The sequence below is a fragment of the Leptosomus discolor genome, chromosome 5 (assembly GCF_034619465.1).
Source record: "Leptosomus discolor isolate bLepDis1 chromosome 5, bLepDis1.hap2, whole genome shotgun sequence".
Lineage (NCBI taxonomy): Eukaryota > Metazoa > Chordata > Aves > Leptosomiformes > Leptosomidae > Leptosomus > Leptosomus discolor.
In genome coordinates, this window is record NC_141395.1 from 29891927 (window position 1) to 29905743 (window position 13817).

Below are 13817 nucleotides of genomic sequence, written 5' to 3' on the forward strand. Positions count from 1 at the left end.
TTGTGTGTTCTGTACAGCTGTCTGGTTTCATTTGCCCATGGTGCTATGCAGCTTCTCTCAAGTATGAAAAAAGAAAGAACCACCCCAGCATGTGCGTTAAGGCCCCTCCATTCCCAGTACAAGCCCCTCGCCTTCATTTATCACAGTGGCTTGTGAACGTCTGGGGAGCCGTCAGCAACTGCGAGCCGCTTGGCCGGCAGCGTGGGGCAGGGCCCTGGCAGCCGGCTTCGGCTGAAGGGGTGGTAGAGTCTTGCGCAGCTGCCTGGCTGTTCCCATGTGTCGTCTGGATTTAGAGTTTGACTCGGGCTGCTCAAATAACTCACTGACAGTCTCTTTGCACTTAAATGGCCTTTAAGTAGGGCCGGTCTCTCCGGAGGTGATGTGATGCTTTTTTTTAAGTCCTCCCTCGAGGAGCGCTGAATTAGAAGCTACAAGTGACCAACTCCTGGATTGACTTGTGACCTAATTGCTAATGAACTTGTCTTTCCTTAGCGCTGTCAGATGCCTTCAGCTTTGTGGTATCGGTCTGGATGCGCTTCGCTGCGGGCTGGCACACAGCTTCTGCAAATGCAGCCATTCAGCTGTGAGGGGCGCAGCAGGAACTTCTACCTTTTTTGCCAAATGAGATGGAGGCTTTTCCTGCTGATCTGGATGGCAGGTGAATGACAGCCAAGCTGACAGCTGCTTCTGCACTCTATCCTGCAGGAGACTGCTGCTTTTACTTAATTTTGCTTCGAACCTTAACTGGCTGTAGTCTTACTGTAGCATAGCCCAGAGCACACTGTCAATAGGATTGTGATCTGTTCAGCAGAGGTTAAACAGGGCTCAATGGCAACTGCACTTCTTAAGAGAGGAAAAATAGCAATTCCATCTAACATTTAACATACTGGTCCCCCTAAAAGAGATTTTGAAATAACACAGTAGTGGATTTCTTAAACAATAAAAAGCAAACCATACCGCTACCTTTTGAAGGGATGAGTGGTGATAGTGCTTCAGAAGGAATTGCATTTAGGTGGTTCTGCTGGAAGATGAACTGGGGGGGCGGGGAGGGGGCGCTACCCTGTAACTCTCACTATTCTTTGTATGTTGGCAGCACTTTTCTGAAAAAGGCAAGAGAAAAATTGCAGTCACAGTTAGGAGACTGGAATTGCAGACACTGTTCCCTACTTCTGCTCCCACGGAAGAGCAATCAGCCACAGGATTAATGTACTTTGTTTCTCTTAACAGCTGAATAATATTTAATCTATGTTGCGGTGACCTCTGCCTGCATCCAGTTCCAGGGCAGCACTCCCTATCTCGGAGTAAACTGTTTGCAGAGACAATAGCTGTTATGGCCCAGCAAGTATAATGCGAGTACCAGCAAGAATAACACGAGCATCGTGCGTTAGCGGTCAGCAGGGGCGGGAAGTCATAGCTCTGTTTGTGGGCTACGTGATGCCCTTGGGCTTCAGCAGCCCTTTCCCTTTGTGTACAGGACTGTGTTTTTTGTTTCTAAGGGAATTTGATGAGAACTGCTTCAGTGTGGGTTTGGCAGTTAAGAAGACAGGCACTTCAGGGTGGAATAAATGTCAAGACCATCGCTTCTGGATAAGAGTATAGGCGTCAAGCATAACCTGAGCAAGCAGAAGAGGACAGAAGAGCAATTGAGGCAAGAGCTTGCATAAGGGGCTGGCAGGCGTGCGTGGGGTAGGGTGAGCTGGTGTGTTCAGAGCTCAGCGCTGGGCAGGCTCCTGCCCCCATCCTGTGCTGGTATTTCCCACAGCACAATCACGCAGTAGCATTACGTAGGACTGACTTTCCGTAACGTTATCTGGGAAACTACACTTGCAGCAAGCTGTTTGACAATATACAGTGAATTACAGAGTGTAGTACACTTACTAACTCCACACACACCACCCCCCACCCCCCACCCCCCCCCCCCAGTTGACTAGCTAGGGTGAGAGCATTTAACTGGCTGAACAGGGGCTTGTTTGTCACAGGGTTAGAAAAGCCTCAAGCTGCCTTTGTGGACAAGGCTGCTTTTTTTTTGTTTGTTTGTTTGTTTTTTTTTTAATGTGGAAACAACCCCTGTGGTACTGGGCTCTGATATTAAAAGCTGAGAAGCCACATGGGCCCCGTGCTGTCAGACACTGTCACTTCCCAAGCCACCCAGCCTGAAATTGCGCTGCGTTTGCGCTTCAACCCCCAAGGAAGCCAGTGACTGCCACAACGACGGCCTAATGTGACCATATGGGACACAGAGAGCACAGGAGCGATACAGCAGCACAAGCATTAGGCTGGGCTGTGCGTACCCACGCATGTGCTCACAGGCACACAGTCCTGCAGGTGATTTGCAAACAGCTGCCTGCAGTAATGGCCCTTCCCTTGCTTGGAAACAGTGGCTCGAGGTAGGCGGTGGATGGCAGCACTGCCAAAGGCCTGTTTACTGAGGAGCTGAGGATGCTGCAGCTTCCTGGAAGGTGAGGATGACAACAAGGCTGCCAGCAAGGTGCTGGAGTTACTTCTGGAGGCAGGCGGTGAGTGTCTGCAGCTCCTCAGTAAGATCCTCTGCTGAGATGGTCCGTGTCCCCTCCATGCCCCAGCAGTTGCCCTGCGCGCGACAGGATCAGCCCCTGACGTGTTTTGCCTGTACGTGAGCACGGGAAGGCAGCTCAGCCGGCACGGAGGAATCAGTGAGTCAGGCTGTGTGGCTGTCAGGTTTATCACGGGGTGCTGGAAGGGTGCTTCCAGGTAAGAGATCCTATCTAGTGGGACCTGGTGTGTGCCTACACACCTAACTAGATAGCAGAGTCCTACACCATTAGTCACCATGGAGCCAGCCTTAACCCCTTGCTGTCCTTCCTAAAGTGCTCCTCCCAACACAGAGAGCACACAGCAGATGGCACGGACACTCAAAGTGGCGTGCAGCATCCTGCTTGGCTAAGAGCTGTCATCTGCTTGGCCTGACAAGTATCAAAGGGCACCTCTTCAGGGCCTGATCTCGGCGCAGGGTGAGGGACTGATACTGTGCAAACTGTAGAACACCAATAAAAGTTGATAGTTAACCCTCGTCTACCAGTGAGGAGTGACCTTGGCCTGTCAAGGAAACATGGTGTCAGCGAGGTCATGGGCACCAGCCAGCACCACAGCCGGGCCGGCCTGGCAGCCCCTGAGAATCAAGCCTGGCCCAGTGCAGGCTGCTGCACCCAGGCTGGGGCACACAGCACCATGGTGGGCCATGGCACGCCAGCGGTGAGGGCGCGGGTGCGTGACAGCCCCTGTGCCAAGAGCAGCGCTGTGTGGGGTTTGTGCACACGGAAGAGGCTATTCCTGCGCCACACAAGCATAATTGCCTCACCAGTCCCCCATGATCCCCAGCGATAAGAATCCTGCACAGCCCTCCGGCACAAGCCTCCCCATCCCCATCCCCCCGCCCCTAAGTTTTCATGGTAATTAATATCCTAGCAGAAGCAAAGAAAACAACACACACACACACACACACACCCCCACCCTTTTTTTTTTTTTTTGTATCCTCATAAATAACTAATCTCGATATTTCTCTTTGAATAAAATTTCTTCAGCTTTTCACAAAATATAACACAGTAATTTAAACAATGTTGAACATCATCAGTAAATGGAAGAGGAAAAAAAAAAAAAAAAAACAACATGTAAATCAGCTACAGCATACAGGGCGCACGGACACGGCTCCTTTCCCCCTCCTGCCACTTGTTGCTGAGAAGCCAGGCTCAAACCAAAGTTGATTGTATTAACCTATCATTAGATCAAAGCCGGAAAACACTCTTGTGTTTTTTCCAATAGGCAACAGTTTGTAGCTAATCTTGGATTTTTTTTTTTTTTTTAAAAAAAAAAAAAGCTTTACACAGTCAGTTGCACTTTGGAAAAAACAAAAACAACAAAACACCACCTTTCCACCTTTGACACGGTTTTGTTCATTGTATTGCGGGATGTGTGTTTAGCTGTATCTACAAAAGGCACTATAGAAAGAGAGGAGTCCAGCGAGGTGGGGATTGGAGCAGGCTGAAGTCATTTAATGCCCTGGAATACAACATGCAACTACCCACAGCATCTCTGCGCCTGACCTCCCTCACTGCCGAGAACACACCTGTCCCAAACCCGTATCAAAGTTCACTAGAGTTCCTCTATGTACAAACCAGGCTATAACACAACTATTTACAGTTTGTAACACAACATGGTGCAATTCTGCCCACAACGACGTACTGCAACACGCTGGAGGGAGCAAACCCTGTGTCGCAAGAGTGCTGCTATGTGTGGTTGAGCAGTCCCTGCCGAGCCCTCTGTCCCTGCACCACTGGCCAGAATGCCCCAGAGACACTCATGCAGTACTTGGCGGTACCTTTATCAGCAGCTGTGCCACTCGAGTGTCCCCTCACTTCCCAGGCTTTGGTTTTAAAATGCGGTGGAAACCTTCTTGACTGAAGTGGTCCAAGGGTGTTGAGAACAACCTCGGATCCTTGCAGTCCCACAGGAGCAAAGCCAGCAGTTGTCCAGCGCTCAAGCAGCCAGGTCACAGAGCCACGCTTTGAAGGAGGGCTTTGAGTAACGGCTGAGTGGTTACATGTGGGATCATCACGGGGGGGGGGGGGGGGGGGGGGGGCAGAAATCGGGTGCTTTCACAAGCAGGCTGAAGACAGAGGCAGCCAACCCTTGCCAGCTGTGCCCCATGCTGTGCCACAGCCCCTTGCCCTGGTGAAGTTGACAACAGCGCCCCCCACCCCGCCCCCGTTCTACTTATCAAAACTCAGCTGTCACCACCACTTAATGCCAGGCACCGGTTCTGCCAGTGCTCTGCTGCTGCCTGACCTGGGGAAGTGAAAGAGGCTTGGGAAGCTCGAGGAAAGGGAGTATGAGCGCTCTGCTGAGTTTTCCTAAATTAACTGCTCACTCTCAAACTCGGCACTGTCTCCAACAGCGGCACAGCTTTGAAAAAAAGCAGTAGGAAGTGTTGAAGCTGGCTGGCTGGAAAACCCAGCTGCTCCCCAGGAGAGACAGACTGCTGGCCAGCTCAGAACCCCCCCCTCATGCACACACTACCCGCTGCAAAAGCGCAACCACCCTTTTAGGGTTGGTTGTGCCACCTCCAGCTGCTGCGCCGTGTGCCACAGCCAGCAGGCTGGCGGGCAGGGACCAAGGCTGCCTACCTCACCCCAGGTCACTTGCACGGCACCAGGGAGAAACAAGAAACTCACCCTGCTGCAGAGGCGAGAAGCGCGGAGCAGCCTCGACCCCTTCCCAGAGCACACGGCAGCTCCAGAGGAGGCTGCTCTCGGTGCCAGAGCCAGCGATGCCCTGGGCTCCTTGTGAACCCCATCCTGGGATGGCAGCCTCGTCACCTACACAGCCCCTCGGCTCTCCACAGGCGGTGAAGCTGGCTGCCCAGCACGGCGTGGCAGGTCGAACCCAGGAGTTGGTGCCACAGAGCTGAGCCCCACTGGCACCAGCCCCTGCCTGGCCCTGAGCCCCCTGCCCGGGGACAGCTGGCACACGCTTGCCTGGGGGGAGAAGGGACCTCTGGGGGCACCTGATGACCACCTGCACTGCAGACCCTTGGGACCATGTCCCTGCCTGCTTCAAGTGCCAGCGGCAGTTCCTCTCCACAGCCCCTTCCTCCTGCACCACCACTGACCACGAAGCCCCCGGCCCAGCTCCCACTCAGTGTGCTGCTGCCAGAGTGGGGCCAGCAGCAGCGTCATGCCAGGGACCCCCACCCGCTCCTCCACAACACATACCTGTCCCCAGCGTCTCCAGGGACCCTGGGGGCACTGTTCCACGCTGCCCCAAGGGGCCTGGGTGCAGGGAGGCAGCCCCCACTGACAGCTCTCCCTGGCCCCCTCACACACCCCCTGGGCTCTGGCGAGCAGCTCGGTGCTGGTGCCAGCGCATCACCTGCCCTGCCTGCTGCAGCTCTTCCCTTCACCCCAGTGCCAGCAAAACCTGCCGAAAGGCTCGTTGTGGAACACAAATCAGTGCTCGAGGGCTACCTGCCACCTGCCCATAGGCAGCAGCACCCAAGGACCCCAAACAGGGCATGGGACCCCAAATGGAGCATACACAGCAGTGCCAGGCTCCAGGCCGCCCTTTCCCTCTGCACCCACATCGCTGGCAGCACCTCTTCCTGCCCTGCCTGGGGCCAAGGCTGATCTGTGCCCCACAGGCACACACACTCGGTCCCAGGCAGCACCGCCATGGTGGGGCTGAGGATGCCAGGAGTGGCCCAGCTGCCACTTCTTCTGTGGCCCAGGGTCTTTGCAACCCTCTCCTCCCTGTGGCTGGGGTCACCGAGGCTCCCTCTGGTCACACGTGGGACAGCGGGACCTGCTTGTGGTAGGAGGCCATGCTGGGCAGCACCGTCCTGCCTGCCAGTGCCGGGCTGGCCTCGCCATACACGGAGGCACCTGCGGGCTTCCTGGCCTGGCAGCAGCGGGCTGTGAAGCGCCTCCAGGACTCGAGCGTCTTGCCAGACCAGATCCAGACACCAGAGGTGATGCCCACCACAAGGCACATGAAGTACTTGAGCATGAAGATGGCGTAGTCAGGCTTGGGGCGATGGGGGTCCCCTGGGCAGGAGCAGTTCTGCGCCTGCTCCCACGCCTCCCGGTTATGCTGCTCATAGATGTAGCAGGCAATGACGATGGTGGCAGGCACAGTGTAGAGCACGGTGAAGATGCCGATGCGGATCATCAGCTTCTCCAGCTTGTCAGTCTTGGTGCCACCCTGCTTGATCACGCTGCGGATGCGAAAGAGCGAGACGAAGCCAGCCAGCAGGAAGAGGCTGCCAGTGAAGAGATAAACCACGAGTGGTGCCAGCACAAAGCCCCGCAGGTTCTCCAGGCTCTGGTTGCCCACGTAGCAAACCCCGGCCACCGGGTCTCCATCCACGGAGCTGAGTGCCAGTACCGCAATGGATTTGGCGCTGGGGATGAGCCAGGCAGCCAGGTGGAAGTACTGTGCGTAGCTGGCAATGGCCTCGTTGCCCCACTTCATGCCGGCTGCTAGGAACCAGGTGAGGGACAGGATGACCCACCAGATGGAGCTGGCCATGCCAAAGAAGTAGAGGAGAAGGAAAACCACAGTGCAGAGGGCAGGGCCCGTGGTCTCATAGTGGATGTGGTGGTGCTCTGGGTTGCAAGCCACGTTGGCGTGCCCTGCCACCAGCCGCACAATGTAGCCCACAGAGACAAAGAGGTAGCAAGCGGAGAGGAAGATGATGGGGCGCTCGGGGTACTTGAAGCGCTCCATGTCAATGAGGAAGGTGGCCACGGTGGTGGAGGTGGACAGGAAGCAGAGGATGGACCACAGGCCGATCCAGAAGGTGGCGAAAGTCTTCTCGTCCTGGGTAAAGTAGGGCTGGTAGCAGGGGATGGCGCAGTTGGGTACTTGCCCAGTCCTGATGCGGTTGTACAGCGGATGGGACTCCTTGGAGATGGTGATCAGGGGCGCTTTGCACTTGCAAGTCCGGCCGCAGTCCAGCCCCGAGGGGCGCTGCCCATCAAGCGGTGTCAGGTTTTTGGCCGCGTCCTTGGCCGGGCGCGTGGGCTTCCCAAAGAAAGGCGGCAGGGTGGTGGCTTCCGTGCGGTTGTATCCCATGCAGAGCACCTCGGTGTCCCCCAGCACCGGCAGGCTGTCACAGCTCATCCTCTCGGGCCAGGCGAAGCCGTACTGCTGCATGATGGGCGAGCAGCCGGCCTTGGCCCGCTCGCAGACGGAGCGGCAGGGGGGCAGCGGCTTGGTGTAGTCGGGCAGGCAGATGGGGGTGTACATGCTGCAGAGGAAGAAGCGCAGGTCCGGGGAGCACTGGATCTCCACCAGCGGCCAGAACTGGTGCACCTCCAGCCCGGCCTCGTCCTGCGTGTCGTGGTTGAACTGGTTGGGCATGTAGGTGAGGTTGTAGCCGATGCCCTTGCACATCGGCACCGTGATCTCCTGGCACACCAGCGCCTTGGAGGCGGCGCGCCCCGCCGCCGGCAGCCCCAGCAGCAGCGGCAGCCCCAGCAGCAGCGGCACCGGCAGCCCCCGGCCGCCCATCGCCGCCGCGAGTCCTACCGCCGCCGCATGCCCCGGGCACCTGCCGCCGCCGCCGCGCAGGGAGCGGGGCCCCGCCGGGACCGCCACTGCCGCCGCCGCCGCCGCCACCTGCGCTCTGGGGCGGGCGGGCGCCCCCGCGCCGCGCCGCGCCCGCGCCCCGCCCCTCGCCCCGCCCCGGGAACGCCCCCCGCCCCGGCCCCCTGCCGCTGGCCCCGCCCGCTCCGGGGCACGGAGTCCCGCGGCGGCGGAGCGAGGCCCCGCGCCGGTAGGAGGCGGCCTGGCGGACCCCTGCCCGCCGGCACCCGCAGACCCGCGGCGGCCCCGGCCCGGCTGGCGGCGGCGGCCCAAGTGAGGAGGTGACGGTGCTGCCCAACCACCGACAGCTCCGCATCCGCCGCCGGCTCCTGCTCTCCTGCGGGGAGCCCAACTCCTCCCCGGCTCGCCCACCGGGCCCCCCCGCCCACCCCGCGGGAGCCGGCGGCGTGAAGAGGAAGGCGGGACGGGGGCAGCGGCTGGAGGAGGAGGCAGGGGCAGAGGCAGGCGGCGTCTGCGGTGCTGCAGCTGCGTCGCCTCCTCCTCTTCGGGCCCTTCAGCCCCTCTCGGCGGGAAGGAGCCGGGGCCTCACCCTGCCGTAACGGGATGGGGCGAAAGGGGGAAATCCCGGGGTGGGGTGAGGGGGGCGTGCAGGGGCCCTGCCCCGCCCTTGCCTTGCTCCGGCTATCGTGCATCAGTCCCGGCACACGGGTCACGGCAGCGCCTCCCGCTGCCGCCCGCTCCCCCGGCTGCCTGGCCGGGCAGCGCTCCCGCCTCCCGGAAAGCCGAGCCGCCGCGGGGAAGGGGAACCGGCCCGGCCTGCGCCCGCCCAGCTGGCAGGGTGCAGGCAGCCGCGCTCCGGGCCTGGGCTGCCGGCCGGCTGGCCGCCCCGCCCCGGAGCCGCAGACTCCAAGCAGGCGGCAGGCGGCGGAGCGCGGTGCGAGTGAACGAAGCCGGCACTTTCGAGAGACCCTGGCCGGCGCAGCGGTCCCTTCCCAGGGCTCCGGGAAACGGCAAGTCCACGACACGCAGGGAAACGGACCCGCTTCAGCAGCCAGATGTGGGGGTCACAGGCTGCACCTGCTGGGGCGGCGCCCTTATTCTGGCCAAGGAGGAAGGCTGATCCGAAGCCCTTGCACTGGAGCTCCTCATTCCGGCTCGTTGGATGTGGATGGAAGCCCAATTTGGACCAAAGTACTCGCATCCAGCACTGAATCTGCTAGTCAAGACATGCCCACAGCACATCACAGACAGGAATAGCTCACATTCAGGCCTGGTGCTGGGGGACACCGGCACCCAAAATCTCATGCGCCAAAAATACCCCCAACTGCATCCAGAGCCCTGAAAGCAAAGACTCAAAGCATGACTTAGCTCCTGCCTTCCTTCCAGAAGTAAAACCTACCTTGCCTATCGCTGTGTGGCCAGTGGCTCTTGTGCCTATGGGCGGAGCACTGACTGCTGCTACCAAACACCAAAGTCCTCAGGGATTTTAAGGCCAGAGACCTCATTACCACCTCCAAAATCCTCTGTGTCTACAAGTCCACCCAGCCCAGGCGGGCCTATCATTTGGTACTGTCAACCTTGATGCTTGACAACTTTTTAAAAAAAAATTCTCAAGTCCCTACACCTCTCTGCTTTACACTGTGAGTTTTGTCTGTAGCCAAGCTATACAGAAGAGAGTTACAAGTCACATGTTCCTTTGGAACACAGTGGCATATCCCTGTAGCAGGAGTCATAACTTTTAATTCTCCCCAACAATGAGTTTCTGTGAACTAGCAGCCCAGCGATCACAGACAGTTTCATTATGGCTTTCAGTTGATTATCCAAATTATAGCTGAGAGCAGAGGGCAGCCTTTTTATTATCATCACTGCTGTACAATTAGAAAATGCTGGTGAAATTCCACAAGAACACAAATTCTCTTTTTTGCTGATATTTTTCACTTTTATAAGCGTTCTCTCAGGCTGTATCTCGGTTTGATTCGACACACAAGGGGAATAGGTACATAGATGGGAAGGGAGAAAGAAGATAAGAAGGGGAAAATGGGGCAGCTTCATTTCAGTTAATGTATCAGCTCTTGTAGCCTGGTTCACGTTTTGCCACTCCTCCAGATGTATCTAATTCTTAGAGCCTGGCTGTAAATAATGCTGTATTTGCTACACTGGGGACACATAAAATCTAATTAAGAGCCAGGTAGACATCTGTTGGCTTGCTCTGTGCTTCTGTTTCCTTTTTGGTTTCCATGAATATGTAGCAGAGCAACCAGAACTGGATTAAATATGGTGTAAGTGCAAGTACAGTTGATAGGCTTGTTAGTCATGTCTACAGTACAGTACGAGAGTACAGTGCTTTATGTGCATCCAGCACTATTAGTGACAGAAGCCGTGCCTGCACAAAACCTACCATGCCAAACCCTGGAGACAAAAGAGAAAGTGTTTCCTGCCCCAAAGAATTTGCTGCTGTTGTTAAAAAAAACTTTACAAATGTTTAGGCAACAGCTTTACCTTTAATCCATGTGTAGAGGTGTTCATGAAGCTCCACCATGCTAGACAGGTCTGCTTGGGAGTCCAGCCAGGCCCCTTCCTCGTGGCTCCAGCCCAGAGGATATGGGCATGGGCTGACAATACATGTGTCCTCATGGACATAGTTTCTACCCTTTGAGGCATTTTCAGCTGGGATGTAGTGGTTCCTGGTAGAAGCAGCAAGAAAAAAAGGTGCTAAATATTTCTGTATTTGGTTCTTTCAATGCTGTATTGTCAGCCTACACCTGGACAAACTGCTTTTGCGAAGGATACCATGACTTTTAAAAGACTTTAGAAAAGAACTAAGTGAGCTTCCTTTGTAAAGACTAGCTATTGCCCTTGCCCTTGTTAGAGAACCCAGCAGACTTTTGCAAAGAGCTTTTCAACCCAGGCTCTGGGCAGGGACAAAGCCGGGGAGCACTGCTCTCACTCTTGGCTTAGCCTGTACCAAAGCAGGGCAGGAACCTCCTGCCCTTCTTGCTGTAGCACCAGCACACCACCCTTAGCCCTCAACCCTCCTTGCTTGGAGCAGCAAATCCTGTTTTTGTCTGTGCTGCTGACAAGTCTCCAGCTCCCAGGAAGGGAGCAGTGGGGGCCCAGCACAGGTTACTGTGCCGGTGGGCTCCTGGTGCCAGTGGGCAGCCTGTCAGTCACCCCAGCTGGAGGCTGCCCTAGCTCAGGCAATGCTCAAATTAGCAGTGACCCCTGACAACAAACTGCTTGAGCAAGGGGGTGCTGGGGACGACAGGGTGGTTTGCAGCAGCACAAGACAGGCAAGGCTGTGCTTTACTGCTTGCTGTGGGTGCAGAGATGGACAGCCATCACGTTTGGCATCATGATGCAGCCCCCAGCCAGCTCCAGCAGAGCAGACCCACTGTGTGCATGTACAAAAGGAGATTGATGTTCCCCACACACACAGGGCACAGTTGCACGCTGCACCAAGACAGGTGTGCTTCTGCTGCCACCCATGGCAAGCGTTGGCATTCCCATTTGAGAGTCACAAGGCTGCAGACTGCCAGCACTGCAAACCCCAGCACCAAGACTGACCTCACATAACTGGACCTGGAGGGGGGCTCCCAAATAAGACACCAAGGTCCTTCCTGCCCTGCAGGCAGGAGGAACCTGGCAGGTAAGGAGACAGGGTGGCAATTAGCCCTTTGTGAGCAGGCAGAGCAGAATAAGAATCGCTGCTGGCATTTGCAGAAGGACCCTGGCACCCGAACCCTACCCAAGTGCAACAGCAGCAGGGACAAACGTTTTCTCATGTGCCCATATGATTTAAAAGCTGTGGACTGGGAACAGGAATTCAGATTTAAATCACTTGAATGCTTTTCACCATGGATGCCTTGTTGAAACTCCCCTGAAAATTCTAACCTAAATCAATACTGTTTCTTTTATATGTATCTGTACAATTACACACCTTAACATATTGCAGGAAAACAAACCATACCAAACTGCAGTCATATTCAAAAAGCTACACAGAACTAGACATCTTCTGAGTGAAGAAATGCAAAACTTGATTTCTAACAGCAACACAAACTTTAGCAACCCCTGCGGTCTGTAAAAAGCTACCAGAAGTTCAGATAAACTAAAGTAAAATCAGGAAGAGTGGCTGCACTTGAAACTCATCTTGGCAGACTCATCACTTAATATTTGTAGACGTAAGTGCACATAAAATGTACATAATTAATTTCCATTGGTCTCCCTGGGGACTGAGACCCCTTTCTGCAAGGCACGGCTGGTACACCGAAGGGGTGTTCCTGTCCCGAGGTGCCACCACCACAGCACGCAAAAGGCAGAGGCAGGATCACGGCCCTGGCCCAAAGGCGCAGGAGGGTTGGTGGGGATGAGGAAGGGTCCCTGCCATGCCACAGCCCAGCCACCAGTGCCACAGCCACTCCTGATCTTCAAACCTCCTTGTGTGATTCACACAATGCCAAGAGGAGGAGAAGGCAGTGAACTTTACATTTGATTTTCTTCGGGGGCATATTGCAGCCCGAAACTCTTCAGATATGTAGTTTTTGAAACACACTTGAAACACACCATGTCGTGCTTTTTTTCTTTTTCTTTTTTTTTTTTTCCATGGGCCCTTGAAAAGAAAACAGTCCCCCATAGTGAAGTTGACATGATAAATTAGTGTGGCCCTGGCAAAGCCCTCACTCGTCATTGGGCAAATACTTATTTATGGACTTTCAAATTGTGGCTTATGTAACAACAGGGTGAATGACTTTCAAAAAACCTCCGCCATGTATTGACCTGATAGAGCCTAATGGGTCCTTCAGAGCAATTAGGATTTATTGTGTTAGCATCTATTGTGTATAGAGACCATTTTGAAAACATGTGTTATTTACCCAGAAGGCAGTAATGACTGTTTAAATACATAGTTAGATTGTTTCTGAAATGCTTGCTGCTCTATACATTGCAAAGAAGTTACTCCAAGTATTTTTCAGAGTTAAATGCTTTGCTCCACTGGGATTTCCAAGCAGGGTGACTGTACCACATGTACATTTGTACGCTTATAGCTGTAAGTGAATTGAGCTCTCAGGAAAGCTGCCAAATGAGCAACCTTGAAGCATGAAATCTGAGATTTTTTCTTGACCAAGGGGCCAGTGCTCGCCACTCTAATGGTCTGAGCAGCTCAGACAATTTCCCAGCTGAGAGAGCAGGGCATTTCCCACAAGCCACCCGAGTTTTGACCTGTCTGATGGGAATGTCCAGCAAAGGTGACCTTAACAGCCATGAAGCTGTGGTTTCCATCATGGCACATCTAACACTCTATGTGCATGTGAGGTGGTACCATCACCACTGTAGCCTACCGGGGGCCCGCATGCAATATATATAAATGCTGGCTTCTGAACACTGGTGCAGATTTCAGAACCCTAAGCCCTGGCCAGGCTCCTCAGCAGGCATGAAGGAGCATGGCTTCCTGCCCAGCAAAGATTGGTGCTGGCTTACACCAGCTTTGACTCTGACCACATGTGTAAAACAAAAGCCAGCTCACACATGGGAACTATCAAATGCCTCTATGAAATAATAATAATATAGAATAATTACTGCTTGCTTTATCTTCAGACGATGCTGTTCCAATCAATGCCATCTCTAAATAGGTATTTCCTTTTCCTGCCCTCTCCTTTGCTGTGAGAGACCTTGAGGGTGAAATTGCTCAAAGCAGTTCACCTTTGGCATGATGCTTTCCCTGCCCTGCCTCAGGTCACAACCTT

General features: G+C 54.9%; 1 protein-coding gene across 1 annotated transcript; it reads right to left on the minus strand.

The window, feature by feature from the left end:
• Positions 1 to 6312: 6312 nt before the first annotated feature.
• On the minus strand, positions 6313 to 8043 carry FZD5 (frizzled class receptor 5). The gene has a single exon (XM_009955083.2). The coding sequence runs from the start codon at positions 8041 to 8043 to the stop codon at positions 6313 to 6315; it is 1731 nt and encodes a 576-aa protein (XP_009953385.2).
• Between the last annotated feature and the right edge of the window lie 5774 nt (positions 8044 to 13817).

What these genes read in the sequence shown, in the direction of transcription:
- FZD5 (XM_009955083.2), bottom strand. Translation starts at nt 8,043, where the DNA reads ATGGGCGGCCGGGGGCTGCCGGTGCCGCTGCTGCTGGGGCTGCCGCTG.